The sequence below is a fragment of the Uranotaenia lowii genome, chromosome 3 (genome assembly GCF_029784155.1).
Source record: "Uranotaenia lowii strain MFRU-FL chromosome 3, ASM2978415v1, whole genome shotgun sequence".
NCBI classification, from domain to species: Eukaryota; Metazoa; Arthropoda; class Insecta; order Diptera; family Culicidae; genus Uranotaenia; species Uranotaenia lowii.
In genome coordinates this window covers 41,344,239-41,368,386 of record NC_073693.1, presented here as the reverse complement: position 1 = coordinate 41,368,386, position 24,148 = coordinate 41,344,239, and the positions used below count along the sequence as shown (strand labels likewise).

Genomic DNA, 24,148 nt, shown 5'->3' with positions numbered 1-24,148 from the left:
TTTTGCGTTTGGAGTTTGGTTGGAGTTTAACATTTGGTTTCTGATTTTTAGCACAACAAGAGTTGCGTTCCAAGCGCGAGGTGGAAGTGGCCACCCTCAAAAAAGCTCTGGAAGAAGAAACCGTCAACCACGAGGGTCAGATGTCGGATATGCGACACAAACATGCCCAGGAAGTATCGACAATCAACGAGCAACTGGAGAATCTCAAAAAGGTCAAAGCCGGGCTGGACAAGGCCAAACAAACCTTGGAAGCCGAGAATGCCGATTTGGCCACGGAACTACGCAATGTGAACCAATCCCGACAGGAAAACGACCGACGTCGGAAGCAAGCCGAAGCACAAATCGCTGAATTGCAGGTATGATTCGTTTGGTTTTTTTAATGAAAATTGACGCAAATTTTAAGTTTACATTTGAGTTTAAATTTTTCATGAGTCTCGTATCGTATTATTGCATGCATGCGAACGATTTTTCTTTCGTTGTTTTCTTTAACGATGCGATCGATCTTTCGATCAGGATCGAGTTGAGTATTTACACGTACTGTATCGGTTCTTTTTACGTTTATTGTTGGTGCGCATTCGGATTATGATACAATTAACGTGTCTTTTCGTTCACAAGGTGAAACTTGCTGAGGTGGAGCGTACTCGGTTGGAGCTGTCAGACAAGGTGACTAAATTGCAGCAGGAATCGGAGAATATTACCCAGCAGTTGGATGAGGCCGAGCTTAAGGCTTCTGCTGCTATCAAGAGTGCCAGTAATATGGAGAGCCAGCTGACAGAAGCACAGCAATTGTTGGAGGAAGAAACTCGCCAGAAATTGGCCCTCAGCTCGAAGCTTCGTCAGTTAGAAAGCGAAAAAGAAGCGCTCCAAGAGCAACTAGAAGAGGATGAGGAAGCCAAGAAGAATTACGAGAAGAAGCTGGCTGAACTCAACATAACCATCCAGGACATGAAGAAACGTTCTGAAGAGGATTGTAAGTTTTGTAATGATCATACTCGAGATTTATATTAAAAAAAATGTTCTTATTATTCACAGCTGACCTTGCCAAGGAGCTTGAAGAGTCGAAGAAGAAGATGAACAAAGATATCGAAACTTTGCAACGACAGATCCAGGAGCTTCAGGCTACCAACGATCGATTAGACAAGAGCAAGAAGAAGATCCAATCGGAGCTTGAGGATGCCACCATCGAGCTTGAAACGCAACGAACCAAGGTCTTGGAGTTGGAGAAGAAACAAAAGAACTTCGACAAAGTGCTTGCCGAGGAGAAGGCCGTCAGTGAGACGCTGGCCCAGGAGCGCGATGCTGCCGAACGGGAAGCGCGCGAGAAGGAAACCAAGGTCCTCTCACTAACCCGGGAGCTGGACGAAGCATACGAAAAAATCGACGACCTGGAGGGCAAGCGAAAGGCCTTGCAGAACGAGCTCGATGAGTTGGCTAACACACAGGTGAGTTTGGGATTTGGAATAATTTCAATATAGTACCTAGTTTTAAAATATTATTTTATTTTTTGGGAACAGGGAACAGCCGACAAGAACGTTCACGAACTGGAGAAAGCCAAACGTGCTTTGGAGAGTCAGTTGGCTGAGCTGAAGGCACAAAACGAGGAACTCGAGGATGATTTGCAGCTCACTGAGGACGCCAAGCTTCGGTTGGAAGTAAACATGCAGGCCTTGCGCGCACAATTTGAGCGAGACATCCAGGCCAAGGAAGAGCAATCGGAAGAGAAACGCCGAGGTTTGGTCAAGGCGTTGCGCGATATGGAAGCCGAACTGGATGAAGAACGGAAACAACGAGCTGCCGCTGTAGCTGCCAAGAAAAAACTAGAAGGCGATCTTAAAGACATTGAAGCTACGCTCGAAATGAACAACAAGTTGAAGGAAGATGCTCTCAAGCAGGCGAAGAAACTTCAGGCACAGGTTAAGGATGCCATCCGGGACGCAGAAGAAGCTAAAGCTGCCAAGGAAGAATTGGCCGCCGTTAGTAAAGAGGCAGAACGAAAAGTGAAAGCACTAGAAGCGGAAACCATGCAACTATCGGAGGACTTCGCCAGTTCAGAACGGGCACGTAGAGCCGCAGAAGCTGAACGCGATGAACTTCTGGAAGAAATCAACTCCAACTCCAACAAAAACTCACTAGCAATCGACGAGAAGAGGCGGTTAGAAGCTCGAATTGCTGCCCTGGAGGAAGAATTGGAAGAGGAACAATCGAACGGCGAGCTGCTGGTCGATCGCAACCGCAAGGCACAACTCACCATCGAACAAATTACCACCGAACTGCAGGCCGAAAAATCTAACTCTCAAAAGTACGAAAATGTTAAAACTGCCCTGGAACGGCAAAACAAGGAACTGAAGGCCAAACTTTCCGAGCTGGAAACTGCTCAGCGCACCAAGGTGAAGGCAGCCATGGCCAGCCTGGAAGCCAAGATCGCCAACCTCGAGGAACAGCTGGAGAATGAAGCCAAGGAACGGCTCTCCGGCCAGAAGGCAAATCGCAAGCTGGAAAAGAAGATCAAGGAGCTGACGATGAACATCGAAGACGAACGGCGGCACGCCGACCAGTACAAGGAACAGATTGAGAAGGTAATTTATGCGGGAAGTTTTAACATTTAGGGAAAGCTTATAAAATTTATCCTTTTTTTAGATGAACAACCGCATGAAAACGTTGAAGCGAAATCTCGACGAGGCGGAGGAAGAAATCCAGAAAGAGAAAACTCAGAAGCGGAAGGCACAGCGTGAATGCGAAGACATGCTCGAAAGCCACGAAGCGCTCTCTCGGGAGGTGAACTCGCTCAAAACGAAACTAAGGTAAGGATTCCATAACCCGTTTACTGTTAAACGATGATCTTCGGGGTCGTATCTGAGGGCAGCATACTTGAGATACATTTTTTTTTCAACAATGTTTCACTCAGATCCGAAACCATTCATAAAACCTGAAAATTTTAAAGCTCGACTTTAAATAAATTAAATTTAAAATTCTTCATTTTCAAAATTCAGTTCGCGAAAAGATTGAGGCTCACTGCACAGCTTCCGATAAAGTGCAAACATACACATCTGCGGAAGCATCTGCGCGGACGAAGTCCGACCATAGTTTGTGTCAAAGACCCTTCAGGAAGTTATTTTCCAAAACTACCTACAATTAAAGTAACACAAACGCACAATTCTACGAACGCGCAAAGCACCTCGAGTCACAGAGAGAGAAGCGAATGATTTACATATTTTTTCGGTACTATTAATAGCGCTGTGTAAGCTTTTGCGTCTAATATAAGTGTCCTTCTTCTTCTGTACCCTCTGTGCGGTGGCATCTCTGTGTGTTTAACCGTTTTTGTTGAACAACCTTCCTGACGTAGGACGTAGTGTGATAAAGATCAGCAATTAAGGCATATTTCTAGAGTACTATTAGGCCCATTTTATCATTTTGTACAAACACGACCGCATAAATCAAAGGTAAAAGAAACTGTGATAGTGTGAATATCGTTAAAAAAACACTACTCTGTTGTTTTAAGTTCGTTTTGTACTTCACTAATTCATTGCGCTTAGCGCAACTTTTTCGAGCTGCATGTACTCACTCACCATTTTCATCGTCACCATCTCGATTCTGAAATTCAAATTGTCTAACCCAGCATGTTTCTGTGATTCAATCACAACTCACTTTAAAGAGGTCCCTATATCATTTTTTTTCTCGTGTCCACATTAGTTTGTTTCTTTAACGTCTGAATGTTCAATCTTCTATAGATTTTACAAAAGTTATTTGACAGACGAAATTATAGCTTATTTAAAAAAAAGGTGAAATCTGTTCTTAAATGAGAAAAACATGTACAATTCTTTGAATTGTTCAGTGCTAAATATGAACCAAGAGATTTTTTTTATGAAAAATTACAAAATTTCACAAAGGATAATAATAATGGTAAAACTGACCAAAATGATAAAAATCTCAAAAATGCAAAAACTTAAATAAACGAAATACCTAATTGGTGAAAAGCGTAAAATTACGAAAATGATTAAATTGGCGGAAATTACAGAATTGACATAAACGACAGAAATGACCACATACTTAAAAGAATTACGACGAAATGACGAAAATGATAGTAAACATTAAAGTAGCAAAAGTGACAAAATAACGAAATTACAAAATTGATTTTTATTTGAAGATAACAATTTATGTGGACCCTCAACTGAAAAACTCAACGAGAAAATTTCAAAACGGAACAGTGAGGTTGTTGTCAATAGGAATAAAATACCTAATATACTTACAGAACGGTTTTTAAATTAGGTAACACTAAACTATTTTTTGATTAAAGAAAGTGTTGGAATTGAGAGCATTCTCATATTTTGTTTCTTTAACTCACTCACCTAGTGGAATCACAATAAAAAGCCAGTGTGTTGTTATAAACTGTTCGATTGTTAAAGTTTTTTTTAGTATATTCGATTCAACCAAGAAAAATGTCTTCTAATCAATGATATTTCCCTTTCACCAAAACAAAGACGCGGCGGTCTCGGCGTTAGCTCGTCCCGGTTGACGACCCCCAAGCGCGAGAACAACGACTCGATGGTGCAGGACGAATCGATCGATGGCGAGGACAACAGCAATTGACGACTGACCAGAAGTACCACGTCTTCCAACTATCTTTCCAACTACAACTACTAGCCTAGACGCTAGTGGTCCACTTGTTTCGGGAGGAAAGCAAGGGTGTGAAAGTGAAAGACAGGATGCGCAGGCGACGGAAAGACGACGACCGTACACAATTTGTAACACAAGTAGCAGCAGCAGCAGAGTCAATAGCAAGCAGTCGAGAACGAATGTGAAGTGTCTTTTTTAACAAAAATTTATTACAGAAAAAACGAATAAAAATTAATCTGAGAATGTGTGTAGCACGAGTCGGTTAATACATGTGTACTGACACAAGCAGTTTTTGCTACAACCTTATCATCAATCTAACAGGCAGAATCGAGTGTCGGGTGGTAGATTTGCTCCGGAGTGATCGATGGAACAGTTAAATCCGAATTGGTTTTTATGCATGTAATTAGAAAAAATAAACACTTGAAATAGCTGGGCCCCTTAAAATTAAATAAGAGTTTCTAGCTAGTAAGGAATAATCAATTTTCCTACAACATCAAACGAGAAAAAATATTGAAAAAAAACTACATAACACCCCACCCAGACAGGTGAACAATTCAAGCAATGAACTTAAAAATCAAAGGATCCATTAACCATTTTCGACATTCACATTTTTTAAGAAACATTAATAGCCAGATAAGCAAAGCGAATACTAGAAGCCACATTCTGAGAGCGCCCATTGGTTTTAACCCATTATCATATTGAAGAGCAAAAAAAGCAAACAACAGGAACGAGTGTAAGGAAAAATCAATACAAGTAGTGAACCGAAAGGAGCATTTAAATACGTTTATATATGTTACGAAAATTTATTGTTTTTAATTATTGAAGTAAAAAATAATTACCTTTCTGTATTTTTGAAATGTCATTAAGTTTTCCTCCAAACTTTACTCTTAAAGCAGCTTCTGCAGAAACACAACGTGGAGGGTAATTCCATTTTTTTCATCACAAGGCGCAGCCTGTGCGTTTTTGGAAAATAAATTCAAAAAAAAAAACGACGAATCTTGATCATGTATTTCGTATTCAACTAGCAACAGAAAAAAACGAAAGTATTCCCGCGATAATAATAGTTTCTATCGAATAAAAACAGCCATTCTATACAACAAAATAAAATAACGAAAAAAAAACGAAAGGAAAACAACTTATTCTGGCTAAGAGAAGCCTGGTACTCGGCAGGAGTAAAAAAAATGTTCGCTTTTTATATATCATCATTATTATTATTATTATGACTATTATCATTAAAAAATAGTAGCAAAACAGCATGCGGAACAGTCTCTAGTTGAACCCCGTATGGAAGGAAGCCCGTTAAAAATAAACACAAAAAAAAAAAACAAGTATTGCAAACCAGATTTTTGTGGTGTTATTTTATTGCGAAAGAAATTGGTAGATTCCTCCTTTATGGCCTAGGGAAGCCTGTTTCCAAAAAAGAGAGGATAAGATTCAAATTTGCAGCCAACCAATGAAGTTTCTTTTGTTGGAAATCTCACTAGTGGAAACCTATGCTAGTTTAAATTAATGCAAAGAAAACTTTTTAACAAAGTTGATATTTTTCATCCGTTTATTAGCAGCTGAATGAGGAACAGTAGGTTTTCATCGTGATTTCTGAATGATATTATTATTCATTCATTGAAAGCTGATCAAATAAGCAGCTTCAATCGATTACCGTATTCGTTTTCGTTCAGTTTTGCACACCAACTATATAGGTGAGGACAAATGCTCGTTTTTGAATAGGACGGTGCAACACTATCGAGTGGCGAAAACGAATACGGTGTTAGATCAAAATACATAGAACAAACCTATTGTTTATATTTGAATGAGTTATTGTGGGTGGCGAGAGGCGTGAAAGCATCATATGTTGGTGAGTGATGCGTCACTCCAAGCCCTATAAGAAATTCTAACGACTTTCGACCAAGATTCGAACGATTTTCGGAGCGTCGCAAATTGTTCAACAATGGTCCACAATTTAGGGTTGTTGAAATGCTTTGAAAACCATGGTACCTAAAGTACAGAGTTATTCGAGTCAATTTTAAGTGATCAATACAAAACCGACCTAGAACGAATTTCTTTTTTAACTGACGAAAAAACGGAAGTGCTGATTTAGAAAATTATATTTTTGCATAGTATTTATAACTTAACCATACATCCGACAATCAACACTGTAAGTCTTCTAAAGATCTTCCGATATCTTGGAAATCATTCTACACATGAATGGTGAAATACAGTCAGTAATCAGCAGTACCGGTAGCATGCCATACAAATCATTCGCGCAGATAGCGTGGAGATTCGCAAGCCTAGGTAGCACCACAGCGAAGAAAGGATTTAGAGTTAAATCAAGCCTTGAATGGGGGTAAGTAGTTCACACCATCTCATACTGCCATCTGTCGGCGGGCTGGTGACCATTTCCGTTACCTTCTCGGTCATTGCGATGGTGTTTCGTCTTTCTTCGTCCGCCTTTGTTGGTTGACGGCAGGCGACTCTTGGCCAACGGCGTTTCGGATTGGTACGAGTCAAAACTGAATGGCTCCGAAACTACGACAGCGGTTCCCGTGATGGAGTGGTTGGTACTGGTATCACTGGCGCTACCGGTAGAATTGGTGAGATTGGTGATGGTACTGCTGCCAGCATTATTATTAGTTATCGGAATGTAGGACGAGTCGGAGGCGATTTTGGTGAGTAATGACGTGTCGAAGTTAGTGTTTGGTCAGAATTTCAAATCCTACGAAAAAAATATATTAAAACTTGGTCACAGAGAATCAGCAAACAATCCCACCTTAATCGCTTGTGGAAGATCAGGTAATTTGATGTCCTTTATTTGCTGCGGTAGATTCATACTTTTGACAGCACTGACGGCACGGGCCGGAGCCGCCGACAGACCCGCTTCCTGTTTCTGCAGTTTATTCTGCTCGTCGATTCGGGCCAGTATATCTGTCATGTTGGTCTGCAGAACCATTCCACCCATAACCAGCTCGGACAGTATATAGTGCACCGCATCAGCGTGAAATATCAGATCTAATTCGCAAACATTCTCGAAGCACTTGTCCAGAGTTTCGACGAACACCTGAATCAGATCCAGAATGCCCAGCTCGCTCTCGGAGGAATCCACGCAGAACACAAAATACAGCGTGGCATAATGCCGATAAATGAGTTTATAGTCTGATCCACCGATGAGACTGGCAAAAAGTAACACATATTTATATTTTATCAAAAATTCCTTAAAGAGGAACTTACCTTCCGCCTTCGAGAAAATTGCACACGTTATCATCTCGCTTCGAGACCAGCTGGAAGGTTTCCTTTATAATTTGCTGCTGCATATCTTCAGTCTAACCGGAACCATTATCGTGCAACATAGAATGCAAAATGGAAATTGTTGTATTATCTCAAATAAAATAATTTAAAGAATACTTTTTAAATCTCATACTTACAAAATACTGATAAAACTTGGACAGTCTCGGTTTTCCATGGTTGTTGAACACAAGAATCGCTTTTATCATTATTTGTCCAGTGCAGTGCGGAGCGCAGCTCTTCGTATCCTCGGGTAACAACTAATTTTCAACTAAAACTGAGAAATTGTTACAAAAAACACAAATTAACAAGTTATAGTAAACTTTCTAAAACACAAAATTCGATCGTTTTCCGTGCGATTGTAATGAGTTGAGTTGCACTTTTCTGGTTCAAGATGTCAAAAAATTTAGGAAAAAATAATGCATTTCGCGTTTGCACTCACACGTTTACACCGATGTGGATGAGGTAAATAATACCACAGATTTAGGACTGTTTCTGGGGACAGATGAAGCACTCGTCTCGTCTTCATTAAGCTGGGTAGCAATTTCTCAAATGAAAATATATTTTTTATAAGTATATTATAGGGTTTAAAATGACGAAGAATTCAAGAGAAATCGCATACGTTGCCTAGCGGAAAGAGGAAAGGAAAAAGCTTCGGAAATAACTCTCTCGCGAATGCCATAATGATGGTAAAACGACTATAATCGAAACACAAAAATAAAAAACTCTCTCGGAATTTGGGGTTGTAAGTTCTATGCCTTTTAGGCTATATTTGGACAAACCAAGATATCAGGCTTTTTCTGCAGTTTTTTTAATACTTGAACGGCCCCTGTAGACTTTTTGTAGTCCGTATTTGACGAGACTCAACTAGAAAATTTATTCTTTTGTTAATTTACAATGTTTTGTAATAAATATGAGACCAGCTTACTTACAAATAAGTCTTCTACTTCGATCAAACGAGTTTGCCGAAGATCCTACAATCAGTTCCGGATTCGGATTCCTGTTAAGTTACGATAAAGTTACTTTCTGGCGTTTTTATAACAAAGAAGGTTACTTACGATCTGATGGAGAATATAAAGCAAGATATTTCGCAAATACAATATTAATCCGGGAACGGCAATTCACGGCAGTGATGTCGACCTAATCGGAACACATTAATTCAATCGTATTTGATATTTGGAGAATATTATTACAACTTACGTTTAATCAAACTACTGATCGGAACTTTGCTAGAATAGCATCAAACTCAGCTAAGAAAATGCTGCACTTCGGCACGAGAGAATACAATTTCAAGCAGAACTATAATTTTCACCAACCAATCTATCAAACACGTTTTTCAATTTTTTCCGACTTTCCTACTTTTTCTTTTCTACTCTCTCTTCTCATCTGTGGGGTTGTGTAGTCTGTGGCCCGCTTAAGTCGTGGTTTCGAATCGGTGTTTAAAAATTACTTAATTAGGCCGAAAAAAGATCAAACAATTACTTCTGATACGAAGGCTATTCGGTTGGTTTTAAAATCTTCTAGTAGGAAGTGATATTTTAGTGGAAACTGTGTGATTTGATGGTTTATTTGCCGAGTGAAATTTTTAATTTTGGGTTGAAAAGTGATGCTGAAAATGGCGACGATGAATATTAAAAGCTTTCGTTCAAAAAGTGAGCAAAATACGCGTTAAAAGCTCGAACAGAGCGTAACGGGCGTTACAAGGCTAAAGTTGCACATCATTTTTATTGAACGCAACCTTGTGCGAAAGAGAGGTCAACCTGATGACAGCGACATCATGGAGTGAAAACAAGAAATAGAAAGTTTTCAGTCGACATCGTGGATCCCAGCTAAGTATTTTTCTTGAATATATTTGTAGCTATTATTCAAAGAGTTTGTGTGTGTGTGTGTGTGTGTGTGTGTGTGTGTGTGTGTGTGTGTGTGTTTGCGTGGGGAAAATTGACGTGATCGTCGTCGGTCGTCGGTGTTTATAAATCGCGTTGCGTTTTTTTTTTCCTTTATCTCTTTCTCTCTCCGTTTGCATAATGCGGTAGAACGTTTTGGCTCGTTAGGTCGTTCTTGCTCTTCTCTTTCTAAACGCGTGATAAAATTCGGTGTGTTGCACCGGTGCTAACCGCATTGTAGTGTATGACAATGCCACGTTAAGTCGTTTTGCTTTCTCATTATAAGCGTGCGGTAAAATTCGATGAGTTGCACCGGTGCCAAGTGCATTGTACGTGTGTGACAATTTCACGTTAGGACGTTTTGCTCTTCTCATTTTAAGCGCGCGATAGAATTGTTCATTGTACGTGTATGACAATGCCACGTTAGGACGTTTTTGCTCTTCTCGTTTGAAGCGCGCGATAATCTTCGGTGAGTTGCACCGCTAAATGCATTGTACGTGTATGACATTGCCACGTTAGGACGTATTTGTTCTAAATAAAAACGCGATGTACTCGATAGTGTGCGACGCAACGATCATTAAATATTTAACTTTGCTTTGATCACATCCCTTCCCAAAGGGAATCCAGATCTTATTTACCTTCCTCACTAACAAACTACCCTTCCTGTGACGACCGTGGAGACTTAGAGGTGTATTCGGTCTCTAGTAGCAACGGAAGTCGAACTAACTATCCTTCCCTTTCCCCGATGAACCGTAAGGACGTGGCCGGCGCCGTTATTGACCATATAAGATAAGGAACCTTCGAAACGTGTACACAGAAAGTGGTAAGCTAATCCCAAGCCCCATTTATTTGGATCTATGTACAATTTTGATGGTTCTTGTCAATCACGGAGTAGCAACTACTGAAATGTACGGTTTATCTAAGCTCAAGCTCAAGCTCTACTCTCTCTTCTCATCTGTCTAACTATCAAACTGTCAAAGCTAATCTGTCACAAGATGGGTTTGATGTTCCCCCTAATTTCACCCTCTCAGGGCCGTAGCAACACCCCACCCCGTTACGCCCACTTTAGGGGGCTTTACCTTCACATATATCTAGCAATGCAACCTTAAATACCCCACGGAGAAGAATCCCTGTGCTGGTAGCTACGTCGACCTGCCGAACTTGTCCATCTTCTCCAGGAAACGTCTTCAACACTCTTCCACGAAGCCAGCCGTTCCGAACGCTTTCGTCGACTATCACCACTAGGTCTCCTTCACGTAGGGGTCTCACATCATGAAACCACTTGGTACGACGCGCTATGGTAGGAAGATAACTCGCAATCCACCGCTTCCAAAATTGATCCAGCATGTAATCCATCGCCTTCCAGTTCGTGTTAAGCACCGTCGGTCCATCTATCGGCACTTTCGCTGCATTACCTCCGCTTGAACTCATCAACAGGAAACTGTTCGGTGTGAGCACTTCAGCATTTGGTGAATCAAGTGGAACGAATGTTAACGGATGTGAATTCACTATCATCTCGACCTCAGCCAAAAGGGTCATCAGTTCTTCGTCGTCAAGTGGGCTGCGAGGAGCTATGGTTTTCAGTGCATCATTGACCGATCTTACTTTGCGCTCCCAGACCCCTCCCATGTGAGAGGTCGAGGGGGGATTGAAATGCCATTCGTTGATCTTCGATATCGATAGAATTTCACCCACACGAAAGCCCACGTATTGCCGGTATTTCCGGGGATCGGCTTGCAGCCAAGAGAGAACGACGGAGGATTCTGTCCAAAGGTATCGCTTCGAGATGACCAGTCAATGATCCTCTTGAATGGTCTTTGCCAATCGGGCACCGATAAGTGCTGCATTAAGCTCGTTTCTGGAAATTGATTGGGGTTTCAGAGTGGTCACTTTGGCCTTTGCTGCTACGAGTGAGCAACGTGGTACTCCAAGGTCGATAATAGGGAAAAATGCGACACAGCTGTACGCGATTTCACTCGCATCTACAAAAAGATGCAATTGGAGAGACTCGTAGCTTCCAATTTCATAATTCGGGAAGTAACATCGAGGTATTTTGATTTCGTTCAACTCTTACAACAACTTTATCCACTTCTGCCAACTTTTCAAGTTCTCTGCTGTTATTTTCTCATCCCACAGGACTCCTGAGCACCAGATGTCTTGAATGAGCACTTTGCCATGAATGGTATAAAAAGAGATGAACCCGAGCGGGTCAAATAGGCTCATAACCACGTTTGGTGGGGATACTTTCAGTAGACAACAAAGGCCTCAAATCTTCTCGAAATTGGGCATCGAATACAAAAATATCTTCGTGAGACTTCCAAACGATACCGAGCACTCGGTCGGTCGACGATGCAGTTTGTACTGACGAAAAACACTTTTCAGATTCGGCCGACTCACCGCCTAGCAGTCTTCCGAAAATCACTCGGAAGAAACGCTCATGATAGGTTTCTAGTTGGAAACATTCAAAGCCGATTGCTGCTGCCTGTTGTTCCCTAGAGAATCGGCAGAGCGACAATGCGAAGTCAATGTAAACAAGATTCAAATGCGAGAGCGGACTCGCATCTAAGTCGATCTCTCAAGCTCACTACCTGGTGTATCAGAAGTGATTGAGACACTGACTGATACAAGATCCAATTCGAAAATCCACTCACTCACTCACTCAAACTCAATCAATGCGGCCTTGCATCGGTTCATACTGCCTGTGTACTTTCTGGCAAAGCGGCAGAAACATATGGTCATACGTACTGCCTGCGTGTTTGAATGACTATTTTAATCCTCCCCAACAACAGCAACAACAAAGCAAGATGTATCAGGCAGACAGCATTCGATCCTCGATCAGTAAACGAGTGAGTGAGTGAGTGATTGAGCAAGAAAAGTAATTGACTGAAAAAAGAAACTGAAAATCAGGTAGCTCCTCACTCAGTTGAGAATTCCAACTGGAGAAGAAACGTCTCTCTTTCAAATTTTATTTCTTTGATTCTCGGAGCAGCGCTGTCGAACACAATCTTTGCCCCACTGGGAGATAAAGCAACCGACAATTTAGGTTTTGCTTTCGCTATTGAAAACGTTTCAGTGTCTCTCATGAGAATTGAGTGATATTCGGAACACTGCCGCCTAGCTGCCGGAGAACTTCATGGGAGTTGGACTGCCACGATGGTATTTCAAAACACGCTGCTCGATTCACGATCGATACCTCCTGTGCTAATTTGACCATTTCGGCTACCGTATCTCGACTGTCGAAAAAATCGTCGACGTATGTTCCGTTGATGATAGCATCCGATGCATCGGGATACTTCTCCTGGTGTTCTCTGGCGTTGAGGTTTTTCGCATACTGCGCCGAGCAGGGGGAACAGGTTGCTCCGAACGTCGCTACGTCCATGACGTACACCTCCGGATCTGCTTTAGGACTTGAACGCCACAGGAAGCTCTGAGCCTGTCGATCCTCTGGACAGATCAACAGCTGGTGAAACATCTGTGTGATGTCTCCGGCAACAGCAAACTGTTTCTCACGAAAGCGGAAGAGCACAGACAATAACGGTGTCAGTAGGTCTGGACCTTTGAGGAGGGCAGAGTTCAGTGACACGTCATCGACCCGCGCTGCTGCGTCCCAAATGACCCGGACTTCACCAGGTTTACGCGGGTGTCGAACCACTCCTATGGGCAAATATCACGTTCGGTCTGGGTTGGATGATCGGAGCTCTTGTTCTGTTGCTATGTGCGCGAACCCACGTTGTTGGTATTCGAGAATCTGCTTAGTGATGTTCGCTTTCAGCTCTGGATCTTTTGCCAACCGCCTCTCCAAACAACCATTTCGTTGTTTTGCCATATGGTAACTATTTGGCAGCTTGACGCAGTCCGATCTCCACAACAATCCGGTTTGAATTCGACCGGAAGCAGTTCGTACCGTGGTTTCCTCCAAAATCTTCCTTGCTCGCATGTCCTCTTCGCATTCCGGTGGAAGTTGCCCTTGAATGCCGATGGTGTCGCTAGAGACGAATTCTCGGACAATGTCTTCTAGGTGTTCATCCGAAGCGCAACTGCAGACGTTCACTCTGGCTCGAGACTGTTCTGCGGTTAAACTTCTGCCACCAAACACTACCCAGCCTAAGCGAGTCTTGGCGGAAACAGGTTCCTCGTTCCTACGTTCACGCTTACCAAGCGTCATAATCAGCCGAGCATGGTCCACCCCGATCAGAATGCTAGGGGTTGCTTCGTTGTAACTTTCGACTGGCAGTCCTCGAAGGTGCGGGATAGTTAACTGTCTGCTTCGGGAGACCCAGATTTCTGACTGTGCGGACATTTTTCAGCAGATGCTTTTCTCCTCCGTTAATCTTTGCGATGGCTAGATTGACACGACGGGAAGAATTTTCGTTTCTGGTTACGTTGTTTGTCCACTCAAGGCATAGTGGACTCTCCGTTCCTTCGAGGCCAAGTTCTCGATTAACGTTAGATCGGAACCGTCATCCAGGAACGCAAACACCGCTACAGATTTCCCGTTTCCAAATAGTCTCACGGGAAGGATTTTGAATAGCGTTTTGTCTTGAGAATGTCGATGCGTTGATACAGTTCCTGAGGTTCCTGATTGTGCATCCGATAGGTCCGACCTTTTGGTAGAATGAAGCAGTTTATGATGTACCTCGGAGCAACCGTCTACTCCACAAGGATACTTTGGCATCTTCGACACATTTTCTTTCGCTCGACTATTTTCCATCTTTCGCTGACTGAAAGCTTGCGAAACCTATCGCACTCACGAAACTTATGCCCCACGCTGTCACAGGCGAGGCAGGGTTTCGGATTTTCTGGTTTCACTGTAACTTCCTGATGGGCGTTCAAAAAGCCTCCTACTTGTTCCTTCCGCTTCTCCCTTTTCGTCGACACTTCTACGGAGGATTCCGTCGCTGTCGAAACGTTACAAGCTGCTGTCCGGATCGTCGAAATAAAGTTGCAGAATAGCAACAAGTCGGCTGCGAAGGATGGGGACACAGGAGAGCTACCAGAGTAGTGGAAGGAGGGGGTAATATGCCCCATCTACAAGAAAGGACTGTGAGAACTACCGAGCGATCACTGTCCTAAATGCCGCCTACAAAAAGATGTCCCGAATCCTACTCCGCCGCCTAACGTCACAAGCAAACAGATTCGTGGGAAGTCATCAGGCATGAAGGGACGGTCTACGACGGACCAGATCTTCACATTACGGAAAATCCTCCAAAAATACCGTGAAAACCTACCCGTCCCTACGCACTATTCATCGACTTGAAAGCAGCATACGATACGATCGACCGTGACGAGCTGTGAATCGAAGTACTTATTGAACATACAGTTGCGTTCAAAAAAGAATGAAATCGCATTAAGCTGCGCACCCACTTCCAACTTTGACAAGCTGCCATTTCTCTCTCGGTTTATATTTTTTCATGAAAATTTCACACAATCTAGTTCAACTATCCAACTAACACTCTACAAAATTTGAAGTCTTTTCAATGACAAGAAACAAAGATACAGCTTTTCCCGTAAAAAAGGGAAATTTGGAATTGCTTCACTAAATTTGCTGTATCTTTGAAAATTTTCATCGAAAAATCTTGAAATTTGGTCCAAAGATGTAAAAATGTTTGATCTAATATCAGGCCAAGTTTCGTCAAAATCTATGAACGTGATCAAAAATGGTGCCGGAATGAAAATGAGGTTCATTATCGCCTAGCAGACGATTTCATTCTTTTTTGGACGGATGTTTGTATGGAAAACATCGTAATCCATGTATTTTTGGTTTTTTCTTTCACAAAACCAAAAGTCATCACGAAAAAAATGTTGTAAATTGCTAAAAACTTCATTCGTACTTTGTTTCGAAAGAGAAAATGTTTCAACAGGGTTCAAAATAAGAAAAACAGAGTTTCAGAAATGACCTGCTAATTATACCGATAAACAAATTTGATCCACAATTAAAGCGAACATTCTATTCGCTCTTTTGTTTCAATACCAGCTCTGTTGGAACAATTTCTATTTCTTAACAAAGCAAGGATAAAGTTCCTATCAATTTACAACATTCTTTGTAATAAATGTTGGTTTTGTGGAAGAAAAAACCAAGAATACATAGATTACGATTGTTCCATACAAACATCCGTCCAAAAAAGAATGAAATCGTCTGCTAGGCGATAATGAACCTCATCTTCAACCCGGCACCATTTTTGATCACTTTCATCGATTTTGACGAAACTTTGCCTGATATTAGATCAAATATTTTTACATCTTTGGACCAAATTTCAAGATTTTTCGATGAAAATTTTCAAAGATACAGCAAATTTAGTGAAGCAATTCCAAATTTCCCTTTTTTACGGGAAAAGCTGTATCTTTGTTTCTTGTCATTGAAAAGACTTCAAATTTTGTAGAGTGTTAGTTGGATAGTTGAACTAGATTGTGTGAAATTTTCATGAATAAATATAAACCGAGAAAAAAATGGCAGCTTGTCAAAGTTGGAAGTGGGTGCGCAGCTTAATGCGATTTCATTCTTTTTTGAACGCAACTGTATTTCTGTTACGCGTTGAATATTTACGACTAATGCGATTGAATGATTTATTGCTTTATAAGAATTTCAAAAAAATCTAGAGAAATTATAATATTTTTTTACTTAGAATCGCAACAATCGCAATAAAAACGATGCAGCTTCTGATGAAAGGTATGTAGTGACTTCAGAGGTATTTGCACTTCCAAAATAGCAATTTTAAATTACTTAGTAAAATTTAAAGTAGTAAAAGGAAATATAAAATATCATCAAAATCAAGATTACCAATAAGATTGCCTACATCGGTTGATAATCCGGATCTGGGACATAGAACAGCTACCGGAGGAGTGGAAGGAGGGGGTAATATGCCCCATCTACAAGAAGGGCGACAAATTGGACTGTGAGAACTACCGAGCGATCACTGTCCTCAATGCCGCCTACAAAGTGTTGTCCCGAATCCTACTCCGCCGCCTAACGCCACAAGCAAACAGATTCGTGGGAAGTCATCAGGCCGGCTTCATGGAGGGACGGTTGTTAGAATCGTTTAGACCCTACTTCCCTGCGCTAGCTCAACAGGGGAACTTTGGATGATCACCGGAGAAATTAGACACTAATAACAATTAAATTTATGATTCTTGGGCGGACTTTTAAAACCAATTTGAACTTTACAGAAACAAACAACAAGAAAGAATAATTTTGAATTTTAGGGAATGCACTTTAAATTAAGACGCAACAATTTGGATGAAGAAAGACCATACATAACTTTTATTTAAAAAAAAACTTTTCACGTTTCTTAAGTGTTTCGTGTTCTTCAATTTTAGGGGTTAATGAACCAAGAGAAAATATGGTAAGATTTTTGGTTATGATTTTGTACTTGCGCATTTATTTTTCAACTCGATGAACTCGTTGCGGCCGTTTCTCGGTGGTCGACTCGTTGGGGGACTAATGCAGGAACGACGTAACGGGATCCGGATAAAAACAGGAACAGGGCAGTTTCAGGAACAGGTCGGATTGCACTTCGGGCAATCCGAGCAACTACTCGGCCTGTTGGGCGTAGGCCTGTCGTTCACTACACGGTCCGGGGAGCTAGATAGTTCGTGCACTTCGAAACCACGCGAGTGTCTAACGGCTATCGAGGGGCTTGTAACTGTTCGGTCGGCACTCGAACTCCCAGGGGGAATTCCCACCAGGTCTCACCACAGCACAAAGTGCCCCTTGGGGGTTGTAACGTAGTCGGGGCACTGACAATTGCACGACCTGATGCACTCACGGGTCACCGGTGTTCTTTCCAAAAGGCTGATGGTGATTAGCGACACTGGGGGAAAACTATTGTCCTGGGGTTCCCTTCACTAAACCACCTCGACCGACCAGCTGGGGAAAACGGCGTGAAGACTTCCAACTGGCCGTTGGAATTTTACAGAGATCACTACCGGATCTTTAATAACGAGAGAGAGGGGGTCAGGGCCACCCAATTACGGATTTGAACGAATGTCACTTTGGGTGTGTGACCGCGCAGTTGCTGCTCAACCCTGGACCGGAACTTCATCAAAAAACCTCGCGTCTTGCGAGCTCCTTCTATTTATACCTTTTCTGCCTCTCATTTTAGCCCTGTTCCCATTTCCCGTCGGTGATGTTCTCGTCCCCTTCGATGACAGCAACATGACAGGAACAATACAGGAACTGACATATAGAGGGCTGGTGTCTTATTTTCTAACATCTCTTTTTATAGCGTGCATTCCAGAACAAATTATACTAGACTAACAAAACTAATTCCTAACAAATAACTAACTAAATAAATAATGAATGATTAAGGCAAAAATAAATAAATAAATAAATAAATAAATGAATAAATAACGAAAAATTTAACAAATAAAAAAAAATAAACAAAACTTAATCCCTAAGTGACACCAGCCGATTGCTATTAAACTTAGGACAAGACACCACACAAACATGTAGATATCTTATCCTAATTTTAGACATTTACGAACAATAATTTTAATTTACAATATTTACAAAATTTTCATCCAAACTGGCCCAAAAATCACAATTTTTATTGTAACCATTAAATGAATGGTTACACGGTCTACGACGGACCAGATATTCACATTGCGGCAAATCCTTCAAAAATGCCGTGAACACCAAGTCCCTACGCATCATCTATTCATCGACTTCAAAGCCGCATACGACACGATCGACCGTAACGAGCTATGGAAAATCATGGACGAGAACGGCTTTTCCGGGAAGCTGATCAGACTGATCAAGGCGACGATGGATGGAACGCAGTGCTGTGTGCGGATTTCGGGTGAATTGTCGAGTTCATTCGAATCGCGCAGGGGGCTTCGACAAGGTGATGGTCTATCCTGCATGATGTTCAACGTGGCGCTAGAAGGTGTTATTCGACGAGCGGTGGGCGAAATGCGGGGCACGATTTTCAACAGATCCAGTCAACTTATATGCTTTGCCGATGACATTGATATAGTCGGCAGATCATCTGCGGCGGTGGATAAGATCTACCGCAAACTGAAACGCGAAGCAGGAAGGATTGGGTTAATGATTAATACGTCCAAGACGAAGTACATGCTGGCCTGCGGATCCGAGACCGACCGAACCCGCTTGTCCAGTAATAACAAGGTCACGATCGACGGCGACGAGCTGGAGATAGTCGAAGACTTTGTCTATCTCGGCTCACTGGTGACCGCAGACAATGACACCAGCCGTGAGATCCGGAGGCGAATTATCAGCGGAAGTCGTGCCTACTATGGACTCCACAAGCAACTGCGGTCGAGAAGACTTAGCCCTCGCACGAAGTGTAACCTGTATATGACGCTCATTAGACCGGTTGTTCTCTACGGGCACGAGACATGGATATTGCTCGAGGAGGACCTGCGTACACTCGGAGTATTCGAGCGACGAGTGTTAAGAACCATCTTTGGCGGCGTACAGGAGAACGGAGTGTGGAGGCGAAGGATGAACCACGAGCTCGCGCGCCTCTACGGCGAACCCAGTATCCAGAAGGTGGTGAAGGCTGGCCGGATACGCTGGGCGGGACATGTTGCGAGAATGCCGGACGACTGTCCTGCAAAACAGGTGTTCGCTACGAATCCGGTAGGAACAAGACGAGCGGGGGCGCAACGAGCGAGGTGGTTAGACCAAGTGGAGCGTGATCTGGCGAACGTGGGGTGCCCGAGAAATTGGAGAACGGTTGCTATGAACCGAGTGAATTTTAGGAATTATGTTCGTCAAGTTATGTCGTGAGACGGAATACTATGTAAATAAATAATAAAATACCAATAATATAAATGAAACAAGAAGAAATTGAAAATATTTCTCCTCAGTTTTCATTCACACACCTACATCTGAACCAAATGATTCAAGAACTCATCTCTTGAAATTGAAAACTTCAAAATTATCTTCTTTTCCAAGTAGCTTCATCTTAAATCTTTTGCAAAGCTTTACAGACTTGAGTCGTTAACCACCTAAAAGGAAATAGGAAAAAATCAAAGCTCTTCCCCATTCTGTGTCTATCTTTTCGAAAGACAGGAAATCGTGCGGATCGGTTCCTTTCATCGGCAATTGGCACCCTTTTGTTTCTTACCAACGAACGCCCGCGCCCGGGATAATGAGCAATTAAAGACGAACGACGGCTGACATTTCTGTGATTTTTGCTGATTTCTCATGATTATTCTTTTCTGAATCATAAAAACTTTAAAAGCTTTAAGATTGATAGAAGGAATTCTCATATTTTCCATGGAAGCATACAATTAATACTTTCTTTTCAGAACAAATATGGTTTGAAATGAGTGAAATCTAAAATATGATTTATTTTAAAATGATCGTTAGAAATATGTTTTTGAACTTGTTTGAAATCTGATTTGTGATTGATATGGCAGTATCTATCTTTTCGATTGGATTATCACTATTGGGTGTGATATGTTTCGGCACTTAACACTCAAATGGTTTACTTTTACTGTCTTACGTTTACATCGGTTCCTGGGTGAAATATGCATGTTTTAAACACTGAAAAGCGGAAGGCCGCTCTCGGGGATTAAATGCCAACATTTTTCTAATCAGATCATTAGAAAAATCACACAACTTAGGACAAAGCTCGCGCGGTTCACGTTGTACTGTAGGTCTGAAATTTTCCCTCGCTACCGAAATACCACGGGGCCATTGACTCTCTGATGGTCGACCAGTAAGCTCAAAAATCTTTTCTAATTGGTTACCTTCCGATGTTCCTGGGAAAAGAGCTACCCGTTGAAACATTTCCGCTATGATGCATCCGGAGCTCCATATATCAACCGAACTGTTGTATGGTTCTCCGAGCAGTACCTCAGGTGCTCGATACCATAGAGTAACGACAACCGTTGTTAGTTTCATTTCAAAGTCATAAGTCTTAGCGAGACCAAAATCGGCCAGCTTAAGTCGACCCTGGGCCGAGATGAGGAGATTCTGAGGTTTCAAATCACGGTGAATGATACGGTGCGAGTGGAGGAAATCCACTCCAGTGAGCAATTCTCGAGAAAGACGCTACAATCAATAAAAGCCAAGTAAAAATCATGTTCGTCGCTTACTATTTGGTTCAATCGTTGATGTCCCACCCCCTTACAAGTTTCTTTCCTGTACACTTACCTGTATTGTCATACGAGGCATGCCTCCTGGTGGGAGTCTTTTGATATAATTATCCAAGTCCTGCTCCAGATGTTCGAAAACAAGAAACAATACAAGCTGACCTTCTCTTTCCAGTCGTGGCCCGTGACAAACATCCAACAATCTAGAAGAGTATGAACAAAAAAGTGTAAATATTCTAGCTTTGCCAAGGTCCAATCTCGAACACTTACTTCACTACATTCGGGTGCTGAAAGGCGTCCAGTTGTTTGAGTAACGCTATTTCTCGAAGCGTTGACATAGGAACTCCATCTTCGGTCAGGGCCACCCGAACCTTTTTCAAGGCCACAATATTACCTTCGTTGTTGAGATCACGCGCTCTGTATACAGTGCCATAAGCCCCTTAAAAATCAAGCACATGAATACCTTTTTACAAGGGTCTTTAAAAATAAGAGTAATAATCAACCGGAAACGGACCGTCTATTATCCCTGACCTAGCCACTCACACAAACGAACATACAAGAGAAGAAAAAAATCATACCTGTGCCTATCTCATTGAGTTCCTCGTAATTAGTGCTGAGCTGAAACATGGTGCTAATGGCCTGGTGCGAATTCTTGGTCGAGGCCATTCCCGGGTGTGCTCAGCTAACGGATTCCAAACTGGCGCAAACGGCCAAAATAAAATAAACAGAGAAAATTAACCGAAAACCACGACAGATGCGGAACCAAAATTCCGCGATGCGAGCGCTTTGTTTTTGTTGCAGTCGTGAGAGGAAAACATACCCGAGGGGATTCGGTCGATAAGGTCGAACACGCTTGAGCGCTACTCGCCGGAAGCGTTTGGTAAAATTGAAAGTGTCCTCGATAGCGAGTACACAAACTCACCCGATTCCCAGTTGGAATATCTCGTTCAATGAATTGGTTTAAGCACCTTAACAATGTTTCTGCTTAAGGGAGATATTTACAAATTTTCCATCTGAAGTATTTAAAAAAACTTTTTTTTTATTTTTAAAGCACGGTTCACAGTTTAAGTAAAAAATAACGTGAAAAAATCTTATTTTGTCAATAACTCAAAAACGCGACACTGCATGTGTATTATAATGTGGTGGAATCCATGGAGAATGATTGAAAGATGAAATTCCAGCCGGACTCGTTTCTTAAAACCTATAAATTATTACGATTACCCCTGTTTTCACGGCGGAAATTTCATCATGGCGGAGGAATTGGAATAAAAATAGTTCTATGAATGCATCCGCAGCAAGCGCGAGTATAGTTAAAATGCCCACGCGTTTAATCACTCTCATTCTAATACCGCACCTTATCAGGTTAGTATCAGGGTGAGAAAAATAGAGCCGTTACCTTCGGTACAGACAGAAACAGCTATAAATTCGTTCAAGTATTGCACTGAGCAAAAACCTGAAAGTTTTAATCAAATTTTCCGTGGCAAAATATTAAAGTATAAAATTTATGAAGATAAATAAATAAATAGAATATTTCCGGTTTTGAAGTTTTTTATCGGTAGACAACAAAGTGGTGCCTAATATTTTCAATCGATTTTTTTTCAAAAAATTGTATGTGCAAGGTTGTAAGTAAATTTTGTTAAGTAGTTAATTGTTTTTTTCATTCGAACATTTGTATAAGATTCGATTCTTGAAATTTTATTTTTGAATTTATATTTTTTTTTTTCAAATTATCTTTCAAATATTGAGGAATTGAAAAAAATCTGCAAAAACTCTGCAGTGAGTTTCTCTTTTTCCGACCTGATTAATTAACCATATATGTAAATAAATCATTAGGTAATCATTGATGAAAGCCAGGGTTGGAAAACAGAAAAAAAACGGTCAAATATCAAATGATTGAATCGCCGAGCAGTGAGTAGATAACAAATTTTGTTTCTTGAAAATGATCAACATAACAACTTGTCTCAAGTCTTTAATTAAGTTTTTCATTGAACAATTGAACGGGTTGGAAATTTCATGAAATTGGTCATGCCTTAATATGACATAAAACAATAGTTTTGTTTATATCTTTTCGTTCCGGCATAAATTTTTATCTTAAACGTTTACAACTCTTTTCAAAAACTACTCAGTTTTTCGTCTTAAAGTAAAAAAAATGCTGCAAAAATGAGTGAAAGTATCTATATTCGGGTGTTTAACATTTGAACCGACTTGAAATGTTCGATACTAATTAAGAGTGTACAAACGGATGAGCATAAACACGCTTAACGAAAATATGGAGGAAAAAACATGAACAAGATGCACAATCAGAGGGATGGTTCATCTTGTTTGAATAGCATACGAATGAACCATGTTAAGTGTAGATGTATGTGTGACAGGTTTTAATAGGCGATGGAAGCGCTGCCGAATTTGGGTGATGGTTTTCCATTAGTGCAAGTGGGATGCAGCTAAATTTTCACCCAACTTTTGACAGATCTTACGGGTTTTTCTTAAGGAGAGAAAGAATAACTTCTCGATTCCATCGCCCATTGCAGGGTTAAAAACTCACAAATACTAGCAATTTTAACAGTTAAATTGTCATTTCACTGTCATAAATACACGTTTAGGAAAAGTCACGTAGAACTTTTATTGACTGGGAACGGATGAGCATAAACACGCTAAACGAAAATTCTCGATAACAAATATGAAAATTAAAAGTTAACTTGGCATCCCTGTTTGATAAATCAAATCGAACCACACAGATTTTAGACTAACAAAATCATTTTGAACTTTTTGGAAAACTAACGGCTCAACCACCGTTTGATGCCTCGTATGACGATGAAAAATAATGACTGATGGAATGAATGTGTTATTTTTTCACAATGCCGCTTCTTCTTTTTGAATAAGAACCTATTTTGAAAATTAGAAGAATTAATTTCATCACTCTTATGAAAATCAACTTTACACTTTTTATAAATAGTACACTTATAAATAAATAAACCATTCAATTAAAAAAAAGCGGTTTATAAGACGCATCTCATGAAAATCATAATAAGAATTTTCCTGAGTGTAAATGACGTACTGATTTCAGACTGAATCACACACGGAAAATAATAAAAAGGTAAAATTTACCGAGACAGCAAAGGTGAACGCTCGCAAAAGCCAAAAAGGTAACTTCTACCTTTTCGAGGTGAAACTCACCTCACAGCGAGGTAAAATATACCTGAAACGAAGAATGAAAAAAGGTACAATTCACCGAGAAAAAATGTGAATCCAAAAAAGGTAAATTTTACCTCGTAGCGAGGTGAAGTTCACCTGAATTGAGCTGAATCAAGAAGTAT

The 24,148-nt window shown here is 41.1% G+C and overlaps 3 protein-coding genes across 4 annotated transcripts in view; 1 reads left to right on the top strand and 2 right to left on the bottom strand.

Annotated features, from left to right (window-relative positions):
* The window catches only part of LOC129755321 (myosin heavy chain, non-muscle), a 125,254-nt gene extending 119,297 nt beyond the window's left edge, over positions 1–5,957 (top strand). For both annotated transcript variants that reach the window (XM_055751753.1, XM_055751752.1), the window contains 6 exons: positions 52–356; positions 616–970; positions 1,033–1,442; positions 1,515–2,576; positions 2,638–2,801; positions 4,479–5,957. In XM_055751753.1, the coding sequence (XP_055607728.1) occupies positions 52–356; positions 616–970; positions 1,033–1,442; positions 1,515–2,576; positions 2,638–2,801; positions 4,479–4,587 (2,405 nt within the window). In that variant the 3' untranslated portion in view covers positions 4,588–5,957. The remainder of the gene's footprint in view (positions 1–51; positions 357–615; positions 971–1,032; positions 1,443–1,514; positions 2,577–2,637; positions 2,802–4,478) is intronic.
* A 743-nt stretch (positions 5,958–6,700) lies between these two features.
* LOC129754467 (AP-3 complex subunit sigma-2) lies at positions 6,701–8,300 on the bottom strand. Its single transcript, XM_055750563.1, has 4 exons — positions 8,031–8,300; positions 7,837–7,928; positions 7,379–7,778; positions 6,701–7,324 (listed from the first exon to the last, which is right to left on the bottom strand). Exons 1-4 carry the CDS (start codon positions 8,097–8,099, stop codon positions 7,310–7,312), a joined length of 576 nt encoding a protein of 191 aa, XP_055606538.1. The 5' UTR covers positions 8,100–8,300; the 3' UTR covers positions 6,701–7,309.
* Positions 8,301–20,034: 11,734 nt separating this feature from the next.
* Positions 20,035–21,656, bottom strand: LOC129755862 (cyclin-dependent kinase 4). Its single transcript, XM_055752551.1, has 4 exons — positions 21,413–21,656; positions 21,105–21,273; positions 20,896–21,037; positions 20,035–20,793 (listed from the first exon to the last, which is right to left on the bottom strand). The coding sequence occupies exons 1-4, from the start codon at positions 21,498–21,500 to the stop codon at positions 20,245–20,247; spliced, it is 948 nt and encodes a 315-aa protein (XP_055608526.1). The 5' UTR covers positions 21,501–21,656; the 3' UTR covers positions 20,035–20,244.
* Positions 21,657–24,148: the final 2,492 nt, after the last annotated feature.